This window comes from Schistocerca cancellata, chromosome 1 (genome assembly GCF_023864275.1).
Source record: "Schistocerca cancellata isolate TAMUIC-IGC-003103 chromosome 1, iqSchCanc2.1, whole genome shotgun sequence".
NCBI lineage: Eukaryota > Metazoa > Arthropoda > Insecta > Orthoptera > Acrididae > Schistocerca > Schistocerca cancellata.
This window is the reverse complement of record NC_064626.1, coordinates 955,427,835-955,455,382: the sequence shown is the minus strand read 5'-3', so window position 1 is coordinate 955,455,382 and position 27,548 is coordinate 955,427,835. Positions and strand designations below refer to the sequence as shown.

Below are 27,548 nucleotides of genomic sequence, written 5' to 3'. Positions count from 1 at the left end.
GAATCTAACTTGGTCACATGAGTGAGTAGAGCCTCGTTATATGTGAGAGTCCTCGTTATATGTGAGAGTAGTGAGCCTTGTTACCTTACAGATTAAGCATGGAAAATTATTTTGAAAAATGCATTCACAAGCAGCCATGACTGCTTGCTTTTAACGTCATTTAATTTATTGACAATGAGAAGAAGAAAGGGGTACAGTGCTGAAGAATGAAGTGATGGAAAGTGCACATAAAATATTGAAGTTAAGTCAATGGAGGGAAAATTGTGGATGGAGAGAGAGAGAATTTAGAGCAGAGTCAGATTCAAGTATCTACCCCAACAATGAAGAAGTGAAGTGCACACAATATGTTATTAGGTGATAATTTCTGATATGATATGAGCAATATAGACACATCTACTTTGTAAACACTTCCCAGCATTCATTGTATATTCATGATATGCTGCAGCCTTTATCAAGGTTATGAATGGCATTATAGATCATCTACAGAAAATCTATGAAGGCAAAATAATAAATTACACAACCACTGAAAATAAGAATGTAGTCCAGTACCAGTTCGACCAAAATAAAAATAAAATAAACAAGCTGCCTTGTATATGTAAAATCAGTCGTCAATCTACAGCTTTCACTGCACGGAAGTGAATGTCAGGGCAAGCCAGGACATTCTGCAAAAAAATTGTTGTATCCACAGAATTTTACTTTAAAAGGTACTAGAATAAACAAACCACCATGAGCAAATGAGATGATATAGTTTCAACATATAACATAATACTTTTACAAAACTAGATACGAAGATAGTAACTGGTCTCGAAAGAACAGAAACCATTGATGACCATGCAGCTTCTCTAGAATAAATGATAATTAATTGAAACCCTCAGCTGCCAACAGGTGTTGTTGATATACCTCATGGGGACAGTTGAAAATGTGTGTCCCGTCTGGGACTCAAACCCAGAATCTTCTGCTTACATGGCAGGCGGTCTATCCATCTGAGCCACTGAGGACACAGATGAGTAGCGTGACTGGAGGGACTTATCCCTTGCACGCTTCCCGTGTGACCCACATTCCCAACTGTCCACAATCTACATACATAATGTACCTAATAGATATTTGCCCATCCACTCATTACTCGGGCCCACTAAGGTGATGATTCCCGTAAGAGTTCGAGCAACCTCTGCACATTTGCACAGACGAAGGTCAATGACCTGAGTAGCCTTTAACTAGATATGAAGATAGTAACTGTTCTCAAAAGGACAGAAACCATTGATGACCGTGCAGCCGGTCGGGGCACACATTTTCAGCTGTCCCCATCGAGGTATATCAGCAACACCTGTCGGCAGGTGAGGGTTTCAATTAATTATCATTTATTCTAGAGAAGTTGCAAGGTCATCAATGGTTTCTGTTCTTTCGAGAACAGTTACTATCTTCATACCTACTTAAAGGCTACCTGGCCACTGACCTTCGTGTGTGCAAATGCGCACAGGTTACCTGAACTCTTATGGGAATCGTCACTTTAGTGGGTGCGAGTAATGTGTGGACGGGCAAATATCTATTAGGTACATTACTTATGTACATTGTGGACAGTTGGGAATGTGGGTCTCACGGGAAGCATGCAAGGGGTAAGTCCCTGCAGTCGCGCTAATCATCTGTGTCCTTGGTGGCTCAGATGGATAGAGTGTCTGCCATGTAAGCAGGAGATCCCGGGTTCGAGTTCCAGTCGGGGCATACACTTTCAGCTGTCCCTATTGAGGTATATCAACAACACCTGTCAGCAGTTCAGAGTTTCAATTAATTATCATTTATTTTAAAAAACTGACCAGTAGCAGAACTAAAGTAGTCATCGGCTTATTCAGAGCCATTACACTTGCATAAATGTTGCCAAAGTGATAGTGAGTCAGGTATATTTTCAAACTAAAGTGCCTTCATTGTTTAATTGTTGTGTTATGCAGAGCATTCAAATATGGATGTGTTGCAAATGGCATTCCACTTGTAAAAATGTTGGCATGTATGCTGTTACTACTGCCCCATCATATTTCTTGATCATAAACACAAAGGTGCCTGCTAATCTTGCCTGGACTTAAGTCTGTTTTCATAGATAATACTTCATTTCACAATTCTTGTTCATTTAAAGAATATAGGAAGGTGTTAATTCCAGAACATCATCATGAACCATTCTGGAATTTACCTAGAATGATTTTGACAACCATGGAAACCCCTAATATAAACTGATAGATATAGGAAGTGAGTTTTAATCTTATTTACAGAAACAAGTTTTACAACTTTTCAATAATTTTTAGTGAATTACAATTACCTTTCAAATCCTTTTCCTGCTGAACTATATGATACAGATAAAAACCAATTATAATTGGATGACGAAAGTCTCCAGATGCGTGGCATATCATTTTCTCATTTAGCATATTCTGGAAAAAATAAAACAAATTAAAATTCATGTGGCAGAATTTGTGTGTGTCTAGACATGCTTCCATTAATTTTAATGCTGTAGTAAACTTTGTCCTATCTTGTTTTATTTCACACCTTATGGTAATTTTCGTGGTTATTTCTACACTTGCTACAATGTTCTTAAGTTAGCAATGTTTTCTTATAATGTGTTGACTAATATTTTATCCAGTGAGTTTATGTTGAGGTGGTATAGCAGTGAAATAAATGTCTGCTTGAAGGAATTTGTTTTATTACTCTCATGTTTTGTAATGTACCTAGTTGCACCTTAACTGCACGTGCTGAATGACACTACACATGTCCTGTAAATGTTCAGGACTGTGGTTAATCACACCTGGTAAACTAAGGAAGACCCATTAGAAGATCTGTAGGTAACTGAACAACAACATAGCTGAGCTCTTATTTAGCTTTCCTGCTTTTCTGAAGTACCTGTGTGTACAAGCAGTAAAAATACAGAAGCTATTCATGATATGCTAGTCTGCCTACCTTCTTCCCCTCATTCACCAGAAATTCACTTTATTCTGTTTCCGTCCATGTTGAGTTTTCAAACAAATGTATAATTTTATCTGGCAACTGTGGCATATATAATATATACAGCTGTAGAGTACCACTGCCATACAATATGGAGTTCCGTGACCTCGGAGTCTTTCGCGACGGCATACATGAATTAAAACAGAATCTTTCGCACGATGCAGCTGAGGACGTCAGGCTAACTACCAGCCATATTCTGATGAAAGCTAAGCCACCAAAATCTAATATAAGCCAGGAGGAATGGCGTTGCTTATTACGTGAGAATGAAGACTTGGTTGTCTTGCCAGCCGACAAAGGGAATGCTACCGTGGTTCTGAACTCTGCAGACTACCACCTGAAGATGCTGCATTTATTAGAAGACCCCACGTACCGCAAGCTTAGTCGTGATCCCACACAGGGCATTGTCAGAAAGTCTGGGAAGTTATTGAGGGATTCTGGCTTACCAGATGAAGTGGTGAAGAAAATGCCACCAGACCCCCCCAGGCTTTATGGACAACCAAAGATACACAAGGAAAGTGTTCCCCTGAGGCCCATTGTTAGTGCAATCGGTTCGCCTACCTACAGACTTGCTAAACATCTGGCAGGATTATTAGCACCAAAATTGGGACATTGCGAACACCATGTTATCAACTCGCAGAAATTTGTTGAGACACTCAAGAGAATGAAGATAGGCCCAAACGACCTAATGGTTAGCCTGGATGTTGTGTCACTTTTTACGAGGGCGCCAATACAAGATACGCTGGATCTTTTGGCCCAACATTTTCCATCTGGAATCATTAAGTTGTTCCATCACGTCCTAACGACAACGTACTTTTTGTATTGCGATGAATATTATGAGATGACTGACAGCACAGCCATGGGACCACCACTATCTCCAGCAGTCACAAATTTCTTCATGGAGCACTTTGAGGAGCAGGCTCTGCAAACTGCAACATTACAGCCATCTTGCTTTCTATGATACGTTGATGACACCTTCCTGATGTGGCCTCATGGTGAAGTTACACTACAGCCGTTCGTCGATCATATGAATGGTGTCCATCCCAACATTAAATTTACTGTCGAGATAGAGAAGCACAGCAAGCTACCATTCTTGGATGTTTTGGTTGAGCGGAAGGCAGGAGGCCAGCTTGGTCACTCAGTGTATCGGAAACCTACACACACTGATCAGTACTTGAACGCCAATAGTTTCCACCACCCTGCACACTAGAAAGCTGTCCTTAACACGTTGGTTCATAGAGCCAAGATTATCTCTGACGACGACCCCCTACAGTCTGAACTGCAGAACTTAAAACGTGTTTTCGGGGAAAATGGATATAGCAAAAAAGACATTGCAAACGCTTTCAAGGGCCGCCGATGAAAGACAGCTGGTGAATCAGAAGAAGAGGCCAAACGGACTGTATTCCTGCCATACTGTGGAGCAACTAGCAGTAAGTTAGGACGTCTGCTGCAGAAACATGGGCTAAAACCAGTGTTCCGGCCCGCCCCCAAGATACGAGATATGTTGTGCCCTGTTAAGGATGACATTGCTCTCCGAGTGTCCGGTGTGTATGGTGTACCTTGTGAATGTGGCAGCATGTACATTGGACAGACAATTCACACGGTTGTGGAGCGTTGTACTGAGCACAAGTGCCATATAAAACAAAGGGAGCTTGACCAAGTCGGCCACAGCAGAGCATTGTCTAGAAAATGGACATAAGATATAAAAGTGCTGGCTCATGCTTCTACATATTGTGACTCCGTTATAAAGGAAGTGGCCGAGACTCGCCTAAACAGGAACAATTTCAACAGAGACCAGGGATACACACTCAGCAGGGCATGGGGACGGGCATTGGACATCGAAAGAAAGCAGAAACAGATGCGCGACACGGGAGCGGCAGTTTCAAACGTGGCGCCTCCCCCTGGCGCCTCCTGACGTCACCGGTGCTGCCACGAGCTGCCCGGGTCGACTTACGCGCGCGTGCCACATTGGATCGATCTGATTGGCTGCTGATGATGTCATCATGCGTATATAAGCGAGAGACCGTAACAGCCCCGGCAGTCAGTGAACTCCTGACGACGATGGTGGAGATGGCCATCGCAAGCTCGAGCATTTTATTTGAATTGACGCGGCTGGAAAACTGAGAACATTTTATTCAAATATGGAGTTCCAATAGACGTAAACGCATTTACTGAAGTGAGTAAACAATCTCATTTTGTGCTCAACATATAAATTATAGGTTCCACCAACAGTTTAAAATAAGAAATTTAACATTGTAAGGAAGCCAGAAATAGCTAAAAGCGAACAGTTTATGCAATATTCTTACTCTGAAAGCAATGACAGTTCATGGTTCAGTCTTCACAACGGCTCAGAAAAGGTTATCCATGATCAGAAAAAGCTCATCAGGTCAGGTCAAATGACAAAGCCATGCTCATAGTTTTCTTTGACTTTGAAGTATTAGTTCATCATGAATTCATGTCACAGGCACAAACTGTTGATCAGTGGTACTATCAAAATGTGTTGCGGTGTATGTGAGAAAATGTGAGAAGAAAATGGCCTGAAATGTGGCAAGACAATTTATGGCTGTTGCATCATGATAACGCACCCTCACATTCATCCCTGTTGCTGCATGACTATTACACAAAAAACTAAATCACTGTGCTGCCTCATCCTCCATACTCTCCACACCTGGCCACTGCAGACTTTTTTTTTAATTTCCAAAGTTGAAAACACTATTGAAAGTATGAAGATTTGGAATGACAGATGAGGTAAAAGAACATTCACAAATGGCTCCTCATGCATACCAAGACTGTTCTCAGAGGTGGAAACAGTATTGGGAGTATTGTATCAATTGTGGAGGAGAATATTTTGTAGGAGACCATGCATAGTAAGTAAAAGATACATGTAGAAAAATTTTGTGGGCAAAGTTCCAGAATTTTTTGAACAGATCTCGTATGATTACACCTTCCCCCCCACCCCCCACCCTTTCTGATGCCTCCACCTTGCACCCCCCCCCCCACCCACACCCCCAAACCCACCTCTGGACAGCTGCTCATGAGGTGAAGTTATAACAGCAGCCACAGCAGCCCGAGACAGTAATCATGTGTCTGTCACTAGCACTTTTGAGTGTGTTTCCTACTCCACAAGAAGGCCTTTTGGCTAAAAACTAAAATGTATAGCAGTGTTTTCATTGTGGCTACCTCTGAAGGAACATCCAAGTTCAAAAAATTGAGACACAATTTTTAACTTCTTCATTATTTGAATATCCCTTAATGAGTGAGTGCCTTTACTCAGTCCATTTTTATACCCTACACAAGACTATCCAGTATCAGAGTAATGACCTATCCAATTTTATGACACCCAATCAATAGCGGCCTGTAGCATTTTACGTAACATCTACTTTATCACAAAAACTGCAGGAGACTGTCCTTATACAAGTGAATCTGTCACTGGTTCTCAAAAATGTTTAGACAAGTGGAGATACCACAAGATTCCCAAAGACGATACCAGCAGACATGTTGGAAATAGAATACTGAAGAAGCAATTTGAAGAGGATGGACAGTTCCATTTTTCAACCTGGCTGTTATAGAACTATTGTTATTTACGTAATACAGAATGGAAAATGAAATTTTTGTCCAACAAATTTGTGGCTGTGACACTTGAAATCTAAAATGAAAAACTTTTTCAAGAGAAAAATGATATGGCTTAAAAACACAAAAAAGTTTACCTACAACAACAATGTTCATGAATGGCTGCAGTCTTATATCAAAGTAGCCTCTTTCAGTTAACAATTTTCTCAGCAAATATCACAGAAATATTGGAATCCAGACAGATAAAAAATCTACTCACCAAGCAGTTGCAGCAGAACACACACACATGTAAAGGTTCTCCTGCCTTTGCTTGGTGAATACATTTTTTTATGTATCCACTTACATTATATTTACATAAACTGATTATTTTCAATGAAATATTGGAATCCCATGCTTTTAGTTTCATGTTGTTTTCCTATATGGGTTTTTTATTTAGTTACTGTTAATTATAACAATCAACGATACATACTGTTAGCAAATTTACTGCCTTTTCTTCATGGTTGATACCCTCCACATGGTTTATGAGCCACTGAACAGCATCAGCACTCACAAATGTGTTAGATGGTAAACTAGGATGATTTGTAAGGAATCCAACCCCAGTCTGCACATTCTTCATTGCATCCAGAATTTCCTGAATGGATGCATTACTTTTCAGGCGATGCGTAACTGTCTGGTTGACACTAAAAATTGATGTAATACCACAATGTAGGGTATATATAAGATAAACATGGAAAAAAATATAAAATGAAAAATAACAAGTATTCCTGTGTTGTCTGATTTTCATAGCATTCAGTAGCTGCAAAACACAATATGTACTAGACAGAAAAATAACAAGTACTATTTTTTATGATATAGCCTCTATGCTACTGGTTTAAATTGTTGTTTAGTAGTTAGTGCTGCTGGCTTTTACAAGGAAGTCAGTAGTTCAATTTCCAGTAACTCCCTAAGTTTTTTCTGAGCTGAGAAGATCCAGAATGAAGTCCACTTAGCCTCATTAGGTGAAACGAGATACTGCTTGAAATACTACCACAGAAATGGCACCAAACTGAAAGGCTTGCACTAGGTTGAAAGTTATCAAATATTTATTTATTAACTTAGATCTTAATATATTTATTATTGAGCATCCTTAATTATATGATGATATCACTACTGCATGCAAATCAAAGTTCACTTTGCAAGATTTAAGTCATTCTGACATTCCAGATGTCATAATGTTCACAAAAACAACACACTGGCTTGATGAGATCTCTTATTTTACTATCTTGATTCATGTTATGATGGCATAGGGAGAATCCCACCAACGGAGAGTGATACACAGTCCTGCAATTTCACACTGTCTATAGTTTTTTGCTTGTTTATCAATTTGTGTCACTACATCGTGAAACCCCCCCCCCCACCCACCCACACACACACCACACACTTCTCTTTTCTTTAAAAAATTGATGCTTTACAATGTAGCAAAATCTTGTAGTCTTTGGAACCAGCTCCTGTGTGGGGATGGGGAAGAGGTGAGATTCCACAGTTGACAACCGGTCAGGATGTGGTAGCTGCACTGTCTGTGAGAAAATTGTGGTGTGGTGGGTGGTACAGGAGTAGTAACCTCTGCTGCCTCTGCATTCAAGTGTGCCAGCTTCAACCACTCAATTGAAACCATTTAATTCTTTTTCTGTATTGAGTTTTAAAAGCGTGCAGTCCATGCTGCAGAATTTTGCACAGGCCACTGTACGGTGGTAGGAGAGGTGGATGGGCCAAGTCATCACCCCGGAAGGTATGCTGTAGAGGCCCTAGAGTATAAAAACTTTCCCATGTATGTGTAACTACACCACAGAGGAGCATATTTGGGGCACCATTTCTCATACATGAACTCTGTGAAGGAGGCCAGTGGAGGGAAGTCGGAAGGCTTGTCGGTTAGTTCCGCCAGCAGGCATAGCTCTTCACCGTACATGAGTTGTGCTGGTGAATGTTACAGATCATGTTTGACTGTTGATCATAGGCTCAACAGGAACAGCAGTACTGAATCCGACCATGTTATGTTTGCATACATCAACGCCACCTTCAGGGCATGGTGGAACCTCTCCACATACTACTGCTGGCAGGATGGTAACTGGTGGTGTGTATGTGGAAAGAGCCACATAGTTGTAGGTTTTCCTGAAGTAAGGATGCCATGAACTGCCACATTCAGATGGCATGGGCACCCAAACCTCACGATCCATCCCTGCAAGATGATCTTCACCACCTTAGCTGCCATGATGTCTGTGACAGAAATGACCTCCGCCACCAGGTAAAACAATCCACTAGCATTACAAGGTAACAGAAGCCACTGGAGTATGGAAGGGGACCTACGGGGTCTACAAGGACATGCCCAAATCTCACCGAAGGTGTGATGATGACTTCTTATGGCCAAGAAAATGGTGTCCAATTTTGCTCCGCTGACATTTGTTATATTGCTTTGCCCACACGCAGGAATCTCTGGCAATACTAGGCCACACCACCTTAACGTTCACAAGCTTCACCATAGCCCCTACTCCTAGATGCAGGAGGTTACAAAAGGCTGATAAAAAATTCTCCAGAAGTTGCGCAATATGTAGACATGTGTGCTAATGTGTGCCACATCGCACCACAGATATACATTTGCCTGTGCTGATTTGACTCTCAGTAATTGTAGATGGACTTCCTGTCCAGTGCGTGTGCAAGGGCGATGTGGTGCTGTCGTACCATCCTAATACTGGTGTAGCTTCTGGATAAACAGTCAGTGGCCATGTTTTTGTGAGCACTCATGTGGCAGATATTGGTGGTAATCTTGGAAATAAACACCACCTGTTTGATCTATGGAAGTGAACCAATAAGCAATTTTTTTTAAACAGTGTGGTGATGGAGGAATGGTCTGTGAAAGCTGTGAACTCTCTGCCTTCCACACACTTGCAGAAGAGCTTGACAGCCACATAGACATCATATAGCTAATGATCTATGGTGCTCCAGTTTCTTTGCCTCTCTGTTAACAGCAAGGGGAAGAATGCCAGGGGCTGCCATGTGCAGCAAGGGGAAGAATGCCAGGGGCTGCCATGCGCAGCAAGTGGAACAATGCCAGGGACTGCCATATTTCAATGTGCTCCCGGAAGGCCTCTCTGTTAACAGCAAGGGGAAGAATGCCAGGGGCTGCTATGTGCAACAAGTGGAAGAATGCTAGGGACTGCCATATGTCAATGTGCTGCTGAATGGAAGCACCTACAGCCATCTGGATTGCGTTGACCATAATAGCTGTTGGTGCGCTTTCATGCAGATGATTCAGTAGTACAGCATGTAAGGGACGGTCTTTTGCCAACTGAAACATGTTTATTGCTTCCTCACTCCAAGGCTCCTTCCTAGTAACTACTGTGTGTTTTCGCCTAAGCAACGTGGTCACTGGTGCCAGTAACAATGCCACATGAGGTAGGTGGCATCAGTAGTAGTTGAGCATACCTAACACCCATCTCAGGCCCTTGAATGTTCTTGGTCATGTCACTTCCTGGATCGTTCCGACTCATTCCACTAGAGGCAAGACGCCTGCTGTTGGCACCACAAATCCTAATAACTTGACAGTACCCAACTCAAAAATGCATCTATCTGTGTTTACCACAACCCCTGCCTGTTCAAGTATATTTAAAAAATTACCATCGGTGCTTACAACATTGTGCTGGTGAAAGAGAAAACATAAGGGTATCATCCATAAAACAACATACATCCACTAGACTTTTGGAGAACTTAGTGAATGAAATATTGCCACACTTAGGCAACATTATTAGCTCAAATGGCATGTACAAGTACTCATATAAACTGAAAGGGGTCATTATGGCAGTCTTTGCCATGTCCCCCAATTACACTGAACACTGTCACTCCAGCCAATTCATTGTTCATGTGCATTAATTTGGAGAACTGGGTACCTGTCAAGGATGGTTCTCTCATTCAGTATCCAGTAATTTCCCAGTCTCCACAAACCATCTCATTTGATCCCATATGGAGGGGGGAGGCCTACTGGCTGTCCGAAGGGCACATGCTTCCATCCCCATGTCTCTCCATGTTAACTTTGGATGCAGTCAACTTCTTGTGCTTGAGGTGGCAGGTTTTAGCCGCCTCTGGTTGCCCCGGGTTCATACAGGTGAAGTGTTGAATCTTTGGTCCCCTTTTATGCCTGTCACCTGACAGTGAAGTGAGGCTAGGGAACTCATCTATGATTCATCAAAACTTGTTCTCCTGCAAGGGACTTGTGATGACAGCCTGAGCTATCAGGCCTCTCCAGACATCTACGAGTAACTGGAAAATGTGTAAGATGTGTGCAATTAGGAAATTCCACTTGATAGGCTCCATTAGGCCTATGTCAATGCACAATCTCTTCTCACCATATGTCGAAATGGGCATGTTATCAGCTGCTGTGATTTAGAGGGTAGCTGCCATACAGTTCAGTTGAGACTGTTTTCCTTGGTAAAATGTTGATGTTGAAATCAGTGTCCACAAAAAACTTGACTGTGCTATTTTGCCCATCAGGAGGAATCTTTTTGATATTTTCTGTGAGCAGGTGAAACCAACATGAAAATGATCCATCAGTGAGGCTCCGTTTAGTGAGTACTGACCACTGTCAAATCTCAGTTCTTCGAAACTGAAGGTTTCACAGCAAGGTGAGGCAGTAATGTAACTGCAGCGCATGTTTATCATATCCTTGTTTGGGACTGGCTGAAAAATGTTGTTGTTGTCGTGTGTGTGTGTGTGTGTGTGTGTGTGTGTGTGTTACGCTATTGCTACTGCCTGAAATCCCACAGCTGGAGATGCAAGCAGAGAAATCACCATGCCTGAGAACCAAGATGATGATGCAGGGGACAATGTGGACCTCTTGGCACATTGTACACATGCACCAAGGACAAAAACATGAGTGAATGACTTCAAAGTAGGTCAGACCCCCATAGCAAGTTCTTGTTGTGCAATAGCTATGTGGGGGATATCTTTTCTTGTCCATTGTCCACCATTAATCTGGTAAGTATCTGAAGTACTTGATTAGACAGACTTTAAGTGCTGTGTAGCTATGCATGTTTGAAGTACCCTCTGCAAAAACTGTCCAAGCTTCACTTAAACGACCAAAGACACAATGGCATTGTAAGGTGTCATCCTGTATGTTGCATTCACAGAAAATGCCTTCCACATGTTGGAACCAGAGTTCTGGTCTTGAGGTCCACAACACTGGCAGTTTAACGTTTTGCGTGTTCCTACCTTGTGAAGCTGTTTGCTGAGGCTGTTGATCTTGCAGAGTACCTTTCACATTATTGTTGGCCAGTTGCGAAGTGTTGTCATCATACTCTGTTCTTATGTAATCTCCATTTTCCGAATTCATAGTGACACATTTTATGCAAGGTCACCACTGAAGGTTGGTCACTAAAGGTGGAGGTAATCCGTTGGAGAATGTATAGGCATGCTGTAACACCTTTAATTTCACACTATATCTCAGAACAAAATTCAACATCACAACAAAGAGAACTGCGCAAATAGAAAGTGATCCGAAGTACTTCAGTTACATCTACTTCATAATGTCTTTAGTTTGTTGCTTGTTTTTCGATATGTGATGCTACAATGTCCCAAATCTCTTACTGTCTTGTGTCTATCTTCTCATTTCTGTATACTAATCATCTTCTCTATAATTACCATAGCCCATAACCACCTGAGCTATCTCATCACCTGGCAAGATTTACTAGTCCACACATAGATTCCCTGTAACCTGATTTAAATCCTCTGGTTCCAAATGAGCATGTAAGCCAAAACTGTTTCGTCTTGGAATGAGTCACTACATAATTCACAGAAAGCTAATATGAAAATTTGAACAGAAAAATAGAAAGTAACAAAAATGAAAAGAAATACAATAAAAAATATTTAAAATAGCATGTACAATAAATAACACATTAGAGTGCAAGGCATCAATGCTCTCAAACTAAACTTCTGCAAAAAAACTTCTTTACAGGATAAAAGGAGTGTGCTACATGGCAGACTTGTGACTTGTTTGATTTGAAAAATTGATGGTCTATCACCCAAATTTTTCAGCTCCGTTGGAAGTTCACTGAAAATTACACCTGAAGGATATACTTTTCGCTACAATGGTTAAAAAAAATGTCATCATTAAAGTGCAAACAATTTTACTGTCCAATGATTTAACCTATTTTTTCCAGTACTCCTTTGTTTTGTACTTTACCAATCAATTTAATTTTTAGTATGATTCTGTAGTATCAACTTCAATTACTACTTTTGTTTCCCCAATATCTGTATTTTACTTGCATAAAATGCTGTGCTCCATATTCACAGTTTTAAAAACATCAGCATCAATTACATGTGAATATTTGATATTATTGCAGCTCCACTGGTAAAGAAAGGTTTCATCATGTGTGCCCATCAGTTTCTTAGTCATCTTGGCAACTTACTTCATATGTATCATTATTATTTCATTACTTCACCTATGCTTTCTCCCATTTTTATGCATGGAAGTCATTATGGAGCTCTCTCCAAGTTTAATTGTTTAGTTCTGCATTGCATTCCACTTCATTCTGCTGAACTACCATTCACAACCTTGTTTAGCACAGTGGTCACTTATAGGGAATAATTTCCACTTAATGTCATTTTTTTCTTATTTTTAACTATTGTACTTCCACAAGTAAACCTTTCTCTTTATTCTTCTGAATATCAGTCTATTATTTATTACTTCAGAAATGATTCAAACTGATTTTTTTCTATTTTAAGCTTCGCAATCTACTGAAAGCTACTGACATATTAATGCTGGACTAGATGGCACAGACATCCCCAATGAAAGAATGGATAACCCTGAAAAAATATTCAACTGAAAACTATTGAATAAAATACTGAATGCATTTATACAAATGGGAAATCTGAAAAAGAAAAAAAAAAACTGGAGGTAGCTGAAATGTCGTTTTACAGTTCAGTGGCAAAAATTAAATTATTAGAGTGGTTCTAGAAGGATTAGACCATGAGAAATAGTTCAGGTGTCTAATTACTAATGCTTTATTTGTTTATACTCGTTAACAAATTTCTTTCGTGAAGTATGAACATTCCATGTCAAAGGCAACTGTCAATGCCATCAACCAGATTGTTTATGTAAATCGTAAAAAGCAGTGGACCTATTACTTTCCGCTGTTCCAATGATTTCTGATAGATGATGGATAATAATGGTGCTATATTTGTAGCATAGTCAACATAAAATCTTACGGGGATACCGTCTGGGCCAGACGCCTTCCTAGTGTCTAAGGATCTTAACTGTTTTACAATCCCAGATACACTGAACGCTATGTCAGCTATCCTTGCGTTTGTTCAACAATGGAAAGGAGGAATGGTGCTGCAGTCCTCTACTGTAAATGAGTTTTTGAAAGCTAGATTTAGTATTTTGGCCTTCTGTTTATCATCATCCATTACATTACCCATACAGTAAGCAAGAGAAGGTATTGAATTATTTGTAGCATTCATAGATTTTACGTACAACCAAAATTTTTGGGGGTTATTTTTAGAATCTGCAGAAAAAATAATGCTTTCAAATTCATTAAAACAATCTCTCATTGACATTTTGACAGCTGCTTTCATTTTGCATAATTTCTGTTTGTCAGCAGGGCAGTGACTACGTTTAAAATGGTGCAAAATTCTCTGCTTTCTCAACAACTTCCTAATATGTTTGTTGAACCAAGTTGGATCCTATCCCCCCTCTATATTTTTGCTAGGCACATATTACTCTATATCTTTAAATTCTGACCAAATGATTAAAATATAAAGAAGCCTACTTTACTTATAAAATTATCCTTCATAAATAATGAAATGCGACAGAAATTTATAAACTATTTCTGCATGTCTGTCTTTATTCAAGATACATTCACCAATCTCCAGGTACTTCTCATCAATAGCCAACAGCTTTGCCTGAAGATGACAAGAAGGTATTCCATCAAACTACTGTAGCTTCAGTGACATGCATGAGAATCCCTCTGTATTAACAATGACAGTAATAGCTCATTTTCCAGGTATCAGTGGCTCATAGCAATACTACTTTAACTACAATTTGGAAGAAAATAATGACACTGTGATGTTCAAGCTAATGCTTTATCTGTGAAACAAAAAAAAATTGTAACTGCTTCTTTTACTGATTCATCATACATTTTTATTGTAATACAATCGCAACTGCTGTTACAGTCCTTTTGCATTTACCGTATTTACTCGAATCTAAGCCGCACTCGAATCTAAGCCGCACCTGAAAAATTTGACTCGAAATAAAGGAAAAAAAAAAAATTCCCCAATCTAAGCCGCACCTGAAATTTGAGACTCGAAATTCAAGGGGAGAGAACAGTTTTAGGCCGCACCTCCAAATCGAAACAAAGTTGGGTCATTGTAATATGAGACACAATTTAGGTCGAATGAATGACGATACAGCTACAGTAGTTTGGTTACAGTCGTAAGCTTAGCAGTTAAGCTTTACCACGTAGCCATTGCTTTGCGTCAGGCGCTCCGTCTGTATTTATACGGGTACCCTTCCTTTTTCACGTGCTTCGTCTGGTTTGAATCGATTGCTTATTTTGCTTTGATCTGATAAATGCCGTTTTCTTTGTTATAGGTGTTCGCGTCACTCTTAAGCTGAAAATGCATTACTGCACTGTGTCATTCATTGTTTGTCGCATTCTGATAGTGCGTGTTTACGGCCTGTCGCGGCTCGCGGTATGACTTGCTTTTGTGCGCGCTACCGCCGCGTACAATAAAAAGAAGAGAGAGGAATCGTCTCATAAGCGAAACAATGACAAGTCTGCTATTTGTTGTTACTTACACTGCTACTTTCTTTGGTAATGATCAACAAGAATCAAATAATAGACTGCGTATGATAGAACATGTTCTGAACGAGAGTTAGGCGAAAATTTTTTTCCGTTTGAAAATCTTTGCGGCCGCTTCTTTATTACATCAAATTCTGCACAGAAATTAGAGTCATCTTAGATTTAAAAATCTAAGTCACTTGCCGTGCTTCATTTCTGGCTGTATCACTATTAGGCATAAGAATAATACGAATATAAACATGAGACGATACGTATATTCTTCCGCGTTTGCTGTTGTCTCACTCTAGTTTCATGGTTTATTAGGCAGACAGGATTTAAATGATACAGCAGCACACACGAAGGAATACATGGCAAAATGTTTATATTCGTATTATTCTTATGGTGAAGAGAATACTGTATGTGATTCAAATTTCATCAGGTTCCTATTAGCAACCATCTCTTCTCACAGATAGGAAAAAAATCAGAACGTAGAGTTGGCCATATTGACAAACATCCCAAACAGTCTTGCCAGTCAGATTTTCGTAGTACACTGAAATTATGCTACATTCGAAGATGAACAATACGGAATTTGTATTTACTTCGTTGGATAATGAATGAAAATGCAGTGGTCGAAACTCGCGGCGGAGAAAAAAAACCTCGTCTTCCACTTTTTTTTAAAAAATTATTTACTGACGCAGAGGTTTTGGCGCCAGTATTTATCTTTGTGCCTACAAAGCATGCGTGCGTAGCGCTACATAGTACATATATTCGACGGCAGAAGTTAGTGTGGCGGCACGTACCAACATTTTTCATAACTTCCGCTTGATTTGCACTCGATTCTAAGCCGCAGGCAGTTTTTTGGATTACGAAAACCGGAAAAAAAGTGCGGCTTAGATTCGAGTAAATACGGTATACCTTCAGCAACTTGTGTGGCCTTTTATCCTAACTGCTTTTACAATTTTGTTTCATCGAACAAACAAATGAAGTTTATATACCACAGCACAATTACATTAATATCACTGAGATCTTTTGTCATTATAATGCACGGGAAAAGTGGTTAACTGAAGCAGGAGATGGCATTTGAAGCTTTTTATCTATTCTGTGTTGTGTTTATTGCCTAATATCACCCAATCATCAGCATCGTAATTATAATTACTGTATTTGAATGAACATGTTGTAGGTACTGTAGTGAAAATCATTGACTCAGGTTACAGTATTGTGTTGTATATAGCCTAACCTAGCTTCCACTTTGTCTTTTGGTTGACCCTGTATAATGAGCTATGCTAGATTAATGTTACAAATTACTTTAGAAAAGGCAATAGAGGACAATTTTCTGCAACCAGCTTCTTAATCAGAGAACGCAAGCTATGAAGGATTATTTTGTAAGAGTAGTCTTTTGTCTACAAAGCAAGCAAGCAACATTCAAGAAGGTAATAATATGGCTGTAGGCTAAGCACTACAGCACAGGTTGGGCTAAAATATTATTATTATTAGTATTATTATTATTAATTAGATGCTGAAGAGGGCAACAGTGGTGATTCTTCTGCAGACGACATTCCAGTGTCTGATGATTCATCAGAATATTAGTCATAACATCATTCTCAGAGTGAGGATAGTGAACCAATAGTTCCAGGTACAAAGGAATAAGTATTTAAGCTTATTTTTTGACTACTCTAGTACATAACCAAGAATTCAGATGGAATAGATAATGGTGTTCATAGGCAGTCAGCAGATAAACCCGATGTACAGCCAAAACAACCGTAAATAAAAGTATCTGCAAGTGATATTATGGAAGTATACTAAGCCTGCTACATTCAAACCAACCTCTTGGATTCTTTAATTAGAAAGTTATGCTAGAATGGCAACTTTCTTTCTCCAGGAGTACCTCACAAACATACATGGGAGTGAAAATGGTTGAGAAACATTGAAAAGGAGCTTATCAGAAGATAAAAGCATACATGCGCTAGAAAAGTTTACAGATCCAGGTAGTGGAAATAGAGCAAAGACAGAAATTGTTTGAGGCATTTTATGGCTTAGAAATTACAGATAGGAAATGTGATTATCAAAGTTAGCTGATTATGAAAATTCAGTGGGTAAAAATTTTTTTGGGAAAACTAGTACAGAAGTTGTAGCGAGTGAGAGCAAATGTGGCACATGCACTAATCATCAACAAACATCAACGACATTATGGAAGGGATAAGAAACCATTGACATTAATTTGATAAAGTAGAAACACACAACATCAGAAAGGAAAGTTCATGGAAATACGTAAATAGCATGCTCAATGTTCGAAAGATGTGTAGAATGAACACTCAGAGCTACCAAGAGGAAGGAGAGGAACATGCATCACCTTGGAGGTACGCGTATGTTTTCAACACAGAATAAAATCTTAGGTTTTTCAAACCCTACAAAAGATGCATTTGATGTGTGTGAGGACTGCAAGAAAGATGACAAGGAAATAAGACATCTGAAAAAAAAAAAAAGACACGGCTTGAACAGAGCAAGATTCTGACAAGCTAAAAGTGCAAACTGACAGTACATTTCCATGTGATTGATTTACGGTAGGTACTCAAAGACTCCACATTGTGAAGTGTCCTTGCTCTTTTACAAAAGAAATCTGGGATCCTGCAGTTTGACTATCTGCAACAGAGTTGTCCAACATTAGGCCTGTGAGCCACATTGCGGACCGCGGATGAAGAATGTGGACCGCCATAGCCCAACAAAGTTGTTTTTTCAGACCAGTAGTAACTGAGGAAATTTTTTTAAAATTAACCTTCTTTATTGATTGTGTGAGGGCTCAAACAAACATGTATGTACAAGGATTGGGGTGTTTGGCTACCTGCTAACCTACTAGTTGTCCTCTTCCATACCTGCTACCTACCTCTTCCATACCTGCATTTCCCACCAACGGTACATGAGCATACTACGATGGCCACACAAGAGACGCACAATCACCATCCACACTCACAGAGTGAAGTGGTAGAATTTTATAAAAAATGTATAAAATCTGCTGAGTATCCCAATCTATTCCAGTTAGCATTTCAAATGGTGTCCTTACTCAGAAGCACATATATCTTCAAGCAGTTGTCGTCATACATGAAAAATGTAAAATCTAAAATGAGATCTTCAATAACAGACAGACAACTGAGTGGATGAATATATCTCCAAACATCATGCAAAGCCGGCCGCGGTGGTCTAGCGGTTCTGGCACTGCAGTCCAGAACCGCGGGACTGCTACGGTCGCAGGTTCGAATCCTGCCTCGGGCATGGGTGTGTGTAATGTCCTTAGGTTAGTTAGGTTTAAGTAGTTCTAAGTTCTAGGGGACTTATGACCTAAGATGTTGAGTCCCATAGTGCTCAGAGCCATTTGAACCATCATGCAAATATGCAAGGAAAGAGAATGAGAGAGAGAGAGAGAGAGTTGTATGTCTCTCTAAGTTTCCATTTCATTAATTTTATTTTCCATTAATTTTAAGTTTTTAATATTCTAATGAAAGTATATATTGCGTGTCAACTGAAAAAATTTGTGTTTTATTTCCATGGGTTTAATTCCTTTACAAAATAATTTTTGGTCTGGCCTGACACAGTGATAAAAGTTAATAACGTGGCCCACTTTGAAATTTATTTGGGCACCCCTGATCTACAACATGCAAATACAAAACAGGATGTGCTTATGTGGCACAAGAGAACTGTGTGTAGAGGAAGCACAGGCACAGCTAGCTGCATCTACAAATTCCTAAAGCAGCAAAGTGAGACTGGCTACAAAAATATTTCTTTCTTCTCTGACAATTGCAGAGGTCAGAACCAAAACGGAATTATATATTTATGTATCTGTACAGTGTGGGTACTCTACTAACTGATTCAATTACACATAAGTTTCTTGAGAAGGCACACATCCAAAATGAAGGAGATAGTATGCACAGTGTTACCGAGAGGACAAAAACAGACATGAACATTTATGTGCTACAGCAGTGGTACACTAGTTGCCACAGCCAAGAAAAATTCTAAGAGGTGTGATGTACTTGATTTCTTTGATTCCAAAGGGGTTTCAAAGATCTGAAACTGAACTACAGTTTACAATGGAGAAAGGGCAGAATTTATGAAATAAAGATGTTCACTTTTGTAGCCATATGCTAATGTAGCATATTTTCAGTGAAATTGATCCTGACATTAATGTGATACATCAATACATTTATCAATAATTGCATCTCTAAAATAACTTCTGGTACATTTTTTTGTAATAACATACTTAATAACAATGGAACAACAAAACATTCTAAGCAGCAGTTGCAAGTGTACGTTTCCAGGATGATTTCTGCAAAATACTGTAACTTTCAATTTATCATACTGTTATGAAGTTTAAGAAGTGTTAAATATGATAGTACTGCTCAGAACTGTCAATATTTGATACTTTTGTTGCATCATATTTGGGGATGGTAATTGGTTACCATATAACGATGGCTTTATGAGTCAACAGTCAGTCCACAGTATAGTTGATATCAGTGCAATGATTATTGATATGTAGACTCCATTCTTAAATAATGACAGAAAAGTTCATTTTAATCTGAAAGTAAGCATTATCTCTGCAACTCAGCAATAAATTCATCACTATGGTTTAGTACTTAAGTGAACAAACAAACTCCCTTAACTTCATTCAGATACACTCGTAAAAATTTATTAATAAAGTACATCTGAAGATCTCTGTATGAAGCGCAACAAATACAACAACGTAAAACTCACAAATGATCTTGTAGAAAGACACAGTAAAATCAAATAAGGTTATGATCAATAAATTAAAATAAACTGTGCATGCAGAATACCTGTCATCAGCATTATCTTGGGACTCTACAGATGACTCAAATGCAAATGTCTGTGGAAAGATATTTTTATTTTCATTTACAGCTGCTTCACTAGCTGGTGAGATTCGTCCACTTGTATTCATTCCTTCAGCTTTTATTCGCTCCATTACTTTTGATCCAGATCTAGAAACAAAAAGACATTTAGAAATGCAGCTTTCTAGGTGTGCATTTTCACTTCTGTGAAAGTATTTCCCAACATTCCATCAAAAAGAACAATACTAAAAGTAACATCAACCTGCACCATGAAAAGCGGACAGAAGGAAAAGCAGCTGGAAACAGAATGACACCCACATTTTACAAAATTATAATTAGAATTCAAAAATTAATAAAAAGTAGTACATGGATAGAGTCAATGACTTTTGTTACACTGCTTTAATGAATACAGCAGTGATATGTACATAATCAACAGAGTTTTTACTCGGTAGATTACAACACTGACACAGATAGCAGATAAGTATTATCTCTCTGTATAGAACAGAAGCTAGATGAAGAGCAAAAATAAATAGCAATGTACCATAGCCATTGACCAACATAGATCCAATACCACATGCCGAGCTATATGCAAGAAAGGAGATAAGATTGTAGAAACAAACCTCAAAATTCCAGATTAAAGGGGCTAACATTAACTAAATTTTATTATTGCACTCTACTCACATCCAACTGTTCTTATCCATTCCTGAAACTGGTTTCTGAGACACTTACCTATAATGTCTTGCATCTTTTCTCACCTTTTTTTCTGTTTTGGCTTTTTGCTTCTTCTAATAATGAAACCCACAGATTTGCCTTTAACTCGCCCACTGTGCAAGTGTCAGACTAAAAAATTTAAGAAGGCATGCATATTATTCCAGCTAAAGGAGCAACTGAAGACAATACTGCATTTCAGATATACACATGCCAACAAAAATTTTGTATCGCCCATTTATTTTGAGACATTTTTGTAGTTATGAAATTGACTGATGGGGATTTCTCACAGCACTCCTGAACAATGTCAATTTGTGAGAGTGGAACATTCTCTTATTTGGATGCAGGCTTGAATCCATCTAAGCATATCACTGATGAGATCATCAAACTTGCTTGGGTCCACATTGGCCCCTGTCCACATTGTCCCATTCTTCAATGGAGATTCTCCGTAAGTCGTGCAGAGTACATGTACATTGTAGACAGCATAAAACAGCTTGTTTAATTTATTCCTACACTTCTTTGACTGGGGACATGTTTGGGGAACAGGCAGGCAACTCCATTTTGGTGCTCCTACTGTGCTGAAGGAATGTTTTCACGATAATAGCACAAAGAGCATATGAGTTATCACCAATCAAGAAGAAATTGTCATCATTGGTCGTGCTTATTGTTACCATGTGTATGTTTACAAACAACGCCAGTGGCGGCCTTCCAATCAGTATAAGAACAGTGACAACAGTAACATATGTCCAAGACATATCAGGGTGATGCAAAACTATTGTTGATGTGTGTACATAGTTCTACTAACATCTACTGACTTTATCATGTCTCACAACTCACCTTAGAATTAAGTTGAAAATGATGAACAGAACACTCAGAGGGAAGCTGTGTATTACTTAGTTTTACAGTCTTGGAGTGACTGTTGTCCCATAGGTAATTGTAAAGGTTATCTACTATGTGACTAGTTGTGACATATTAATGTATAACAATTATACGCATCTAATAACAGCATAAAGCTATCTCAAAAGATAGTCGATAAGTAGGCGTAGGGTCAATTTTAAATAAACATATCAAAGCAGCTTTCTCCACAAATGAAATAAGAACCTAAACCATACATAACTTCTAAAATAAATAAACATACATCTGCAAATGGGAGAAATCAGTAAATGAGCTGTACAAGTACAGACAAACAAATGACTACAGTTACAGAAAAAATGAATGATTTATTAAAGAGAAAGTGGTTTAGCAAGTCAATAATGCATTGGTCCACCTCTGGTCCTTATGCAAGCATTTCTCCAACTTGGCCCTGATTAATAGAATTGTTGGTGTTCTCCTGAGGTATATCTAGACAAATTCTGTTCAAATGGCATGAGCTGATGCATAGGCTTTGCCCATAATGCTCCAAACATTCTCAACTGGAGAGAGACCCAGTGACCTAGCTGGCCAAGGTGGGGTTTGGCAAGCATGAAGATAAGCAGCAGAAACTCCCACCGTGTGCAGGGCAACAAAATGGGATGTAGAATGCTGTTGATGTATTACTTTACTGGAAGGGTGCCATGGATGACAACCAAAGGGGTCCTGATATGAAAAATGAAATGACTGGATGAAAACATATCCGGAGATGCACTGGACAGCTGTGGGGTACCAATTGGTTGTCATCCATGGCACACTTACAGACAGCAGTACACGACAGTATTCTGTGCCCAGTTTTGTTGCCCTTCATGGCAAGTCAACTCGGACTTACATTTCAGCAAGATAATACCCACCAGCACACGGGAAGAAACTCTACTGCTTGTTTTTGTGATTGCCAAACCCTATCTTGGTCAGCAAGGTCACCAGTCTCTCCCCAAATGAGAAGGTCTGGAGCATTATGGGCAGGGTCCTCCAACAAGGTTGTGATTTTGAAAATCTATTTGGCCCATTGGACAGGATCTGGCAAGATAACCGTCATGAGAACATCCAACAACTCTGTCAATTGGTGCCAAGCTTGAGAGCTGCTTGCGTAAGGGCCAGAGATGGGCCAACGCTTTATTGACTTGCTCAGTTTGTTAAGATCGTTCTCTTGAATAAATAATCTAATTTTTCTAAAATTTTAATCACTTTTTTATCTGTACATGTACATTACATCTACTGATTTCCATTTCATTTGGATAATTCCTTTTGTCTTAGTGTGAATGTTATGAAAGATTTCTGTCCAATATACTTGTAGGAATGGCTGCAGGACAAAAGTAAGGGTTTTGAAGCACGTATCTCTATGGGAAAGATATATACTGTCTCCAGGAAAATTAAAGAGGGCTTCGGAGATAAAGAGAAGCAGCTGTACAAATATCAAGAGCTCAGATGTAAAACCAGTCATAAGCAAAGAAGAGAAATCTGAAAGGATTAGATAGAGGGTCTGTACAATGGAGATGCACTTGAAGACATACAGAAATGTAAGAGGGTGAAGATGAAGATGAGATGAGAGATATGATACTGCGAGAAGAATCTGAAATAATTCTGAAAGACGTATGTCAAAACAAGGCCCAGGGAGCACACAATATTCCATCAGAACTACTGATAGCCTTAGGAGAGCCAACCGTAACAATAATCTGCCACCAAGTGTGCAAGATGTATAACACAGGTGATATACCTTCATACTTTAAGAAGAGTATAATAATTCCTATTCCAAAGAAGCAGGTGCTTACAGGTCTGAATATTCCCAAACTATAAATTTAATAAGTAATAGTTGCAAAATACAAATACTAACACGAATTCATTATAGAAAAATTGAAAAACTGATAGAAGCTAACCTCAGGGAAGATCACTTTTGATTCTGTAGAAACGTATGAACTCATGAGGCAATACTGACTCTACAACTTATCTTAGAAGACAGGTTAAGGAAAGGAAAACCCCTTGTTTATGGCATTTGTAGACTAAGAGAAAGTTTTCAACAATGTTGAGTAGAATACTCTTCGAAATTCTGAATGTAGTATGGGTAAAATTCAGGGAACAAAAGGCTATTTACAACTTGTACGGAAACCAGATGGCAGATATAAGAGCCGAGGGGCATGAAAAAGAAGCAATGGTTGAGAAGGAAGTGAGACAGAGTTGTACCCTATTCCTGATGTTACTCAATCTGTACAGTGAGCAAGCAGAAAAGGAAACCAAAGAAAAATTTGGGGTAGGAATTGAAGAAGAAATAAAAAAATCTGAGGTTTGCCAATGACATCGTCATTCTGTCAGAGGCAGGAAAGGACTTGGAGAAGCAGCTGAAAGGGATGGACAGCATCTTGAAACGATAATATAAGATGAAAATCACCAAAAGCAAAACAAGGTTAATGGAAATTAGTTGATTTAAATCAGGTGATATTTGTTGTAACTGCAACCAGGATGGACACGGGGTAGCACTGACAGAAGGCGCGGCGGGACCCACAGAGAGGCCCGCGGGGTAGCACTGGCAGAAGGCGCGGCGGGACCCACGGAGAGGCCCGCAAACAACAACACAATGGAAAAGGGCAGACACGACCAACGTAGTACAGAACAAATACGACAAGACCGAACAACAGAGTCACAAGGAAACGAACTCCTACACAAACCAGGAAGAAAGCAGTCTAGCGCAAGCGAGGTGTAAACCGACGTAAGCGAGATTAGCCGCTATTGGCCGCTGGGACCACGTGTTCCACTGTGGCGCCCGCACACTAAAAATGGGCCAGGAGGCGAGCGCCACCCAAGCTTGCAGTGTGATGATGTAGAGACCTCTATGGGTCTTCGACGTCCATGACATTTGGTGCGGATTCAAATTCCGCGGCGCACAGCACCAGAATATTAAGCGAATTAGTTTAGGAAATGAGACACTTAGAGTAGTAGATAAGTTTTGCTGTTAGGGTAGTTTTATAACTGTGTAGAAAAGATATAAAATGTAGACTGACAATAGGAAAAAAAGCGTTTATGAAGAAGAGAAATTTGTTAACATAGGAATATAGATTTGCGTGTCCAGAAATCTTTTCTAAAAGTATTTGTATAGAGTATAGCTATGAACAGAAGTGAAACATGGATGATAAACAGTTTAAACAAGAATAGAATAGAAGCTTTTGAAATGTGGTGCTACAGAAGAATGCTAAAGATTAGAACATGTAAATAATGATGAACAGAGTTGCAGAGAAAGGGTTTGTGGTGTAATGTGACTCCAATAAGGGATTGGTTGACAGGACACATCCTGAGACATCAAGGGATCACCAGTTTAGTACTGGAGGGAAGTGGGGAGTGGGGGAGTAAAAGTCACACAGGGAGATTCAGGAGGATGCAGGCTGCAATAGTAACTCAGAGATGAAGAGACCTACACTAGATAGAGTAGCATGGAGAGCTGGATCAAATCATTCTTTGGACTGAAGACTACAACACATGCTTGCCCCTTCCTTGAACAATCCTGTTCCAGTTTTTATATGTGTATATGTCTAACTATACCTGTTATGTATTTGACAACGCCCATATTATTACATTAAATAGTCAAAGGAGAAATAACTAAATACATAAATAAAAAACATAAACCCGAGGGGGAACCTGTTCCCCTACCGGGCGCGTCCCCAGGTGGCGGATAGGGGAAAGCTCTACAGATATGTAGGGTAGGTGGGAAATAAAATACCACCCGTGGACCAACACAGGACCAGAAATCCAAAGGCGACTGTCTCACATTGGGCGGTCTTTGGTCAGCGTCTGTTCCCCAGGTTAGGGGCGGCTGGGAAAAACCTCCAGGGCTAACAACCGTGGTTGTAAATTTGTGGCTCGAAGAGTCACCCCTTACATAATACTATCAATCATGGAAGAGTGTAATGTGAAACAAATTACCCCAGGTGGACAATCCACCGCACCAAGGTGCGCAAGCAGACTATCGGATTCTGGGGAGTCTGCAGCATTGCACAGAGATGAATCGGGACATGATAAGACATCAAGCAAATTGAAATGTAAAAAAACATGTTACATAGCTACTTTCAATGTAAACTCTCTTTTAAAAACAGGAAAATTAAAACATCTTACAGATACCCTCAAACATCATAGAATACTCATAACATCACTACATGAAACTCGATACATAGATGAAAACAATTTTGATTCCGGAGGTTTCAGAATATACAAAGGAAAGGTAGGCAAAAGAATAATGAAAAACACACCCCACCTCGGAACGGGATTTATAATAGATAAAAGTATTTTAGACTCCATTATCAGCTTTCAATCACAATCGGAAAGACTCTCCACACTCACTTTTAAATCTGCTAATAGAGTATACACAATTGTGAATGCACATGCCCCCATAAATGAAGACAAGAGGAAAAATAAGGAAAAGGTGGAACGTTTTTGGGAACAACTAGATGACGCGGTGCAAAAGATCCCAGACAAACACAACATCATACTTACGGGGGACTTCAATGCTCAAGTAGGAAAAGAGAAGAAATACAAAAATATTGTTGGAAACTACCCAGCGCACAATAGAACTAACCAAAATGGAGTCAGATTAGTAGGACTCTGCCAAGCGCATGGCTTGATCCTGAAATCCACAGCCTTTAAGAGACTACCCAGAAAACAGAAGACATGGACCTCACCAAACCCACACTTGGGTGAATTTCAACTTGATCATGTGGCGATAAAATGGAAACACCATACAGAAATACAAAATGTCAAAGTACTCAGAGGAGCAAACTTGGATTCTGATCACTATCTTTCTAAAATAAAACTCAAAATTATCCCCAAAAGGAAAGATAGAAACAGTAAACCCAAAAGCAGAAGATACGATCCAGAAAAGATAATGAATTCGAAGGAGTTTCCCCTCGCGACTCAAGATATAAGGAACCAAAATTGGGATCAAATGAAGGAAGCCTACTAACCAAAGCTGAACAAATAGCACCTACAACCAAAATCAAAAAACACGCATGGTGGACAGAGGAATGTGACAAACTTATTGAGCAAAGAAAGAAAGCATGGCAACAGGTGCAATCTCAGAAAAATGAATATAATAGGCAAAATTTCCTGAGTGTAAGAAAACTAGTGAGTAAAAACCTCAAAAGAATTAAAAAAGCACAAGAAGATCAACTCCTTTGGCAGATCAACGAAGACTTCAACAAAAACAAGACTAGGAGCTTTTACAGAACTTTTAAACAAAAAATAACCAAGTACAGCCCACCGACACTCCAATTACAAGATAAAAATGGTAATATTGCACACAACAACAGGGATAATTGCAAAATTTTGAGGGAATATTTCAGAAACCTTCTCAACTGTAAAGAACCAATTGAAAAAATGGATTTCAGCAACTCAACTTCAACAAGTCCTAACTCAGAACCACCCACCGTCGAGGAACTACAATCAATCATTTTGAATCTCAAAAACTATAAGGCTTAGGGAGAGAACCAAATTACAGCTGAACTGTGGAAAAATGTCAATAGAAATGCCATAGAATCTCTCCAAAACATATTTGAAGAAATATGGAAAACAGAAAGAATTCCGGATGAATGGAAGATGGCCCTCATTCACCCAATTCATAAGAGGGGATCCAGAACAGACCCCAACAATTACAGAGGGATTTCACTCCTTGACGTAACATACAAAATACTGTCTAAAGTCCTTTTGAACAGAGCAGAACCCCAGCTAGACTGTCAACTTGGAGAATACCAGGCAGGCTTCA

General features: G+C 39.4%; 1 protein-coding gene across 7 annotated transcripts in view; it reads right to left on the bottom strand.

The window, feature by feature from the left end:
- Positions 1-27,548, bottom strand: part of LOC126088314 (GATOR complex protein Iml1) — a 579,824-nt gene that overhangs the window by 172,725 nt on the left and 379,551 nt on the right. For all 7 annotated transcript variants that reach the window (XM_049906449.1, XM_049906465.1, XM_049906495.1 and 4 more), the window contains 3 exons: positions 20,177-20,338; positions 7,019-7,229; positions 2,306-2,414 (listed from right to left, as the gene is read on the bottom strand). In XM_049906449.1, coding sequence (XP_049762406.1) covers positions 2,306-2,414; positions 7,019-7,229; positions 20,177-20,338 — 482 coding nt within the window. The remainder of the gene's footprint in view (positions 1-2,305; positions 2,415-7,018; positions 7,230-20,176; positions 20,339-27,548) is intronic.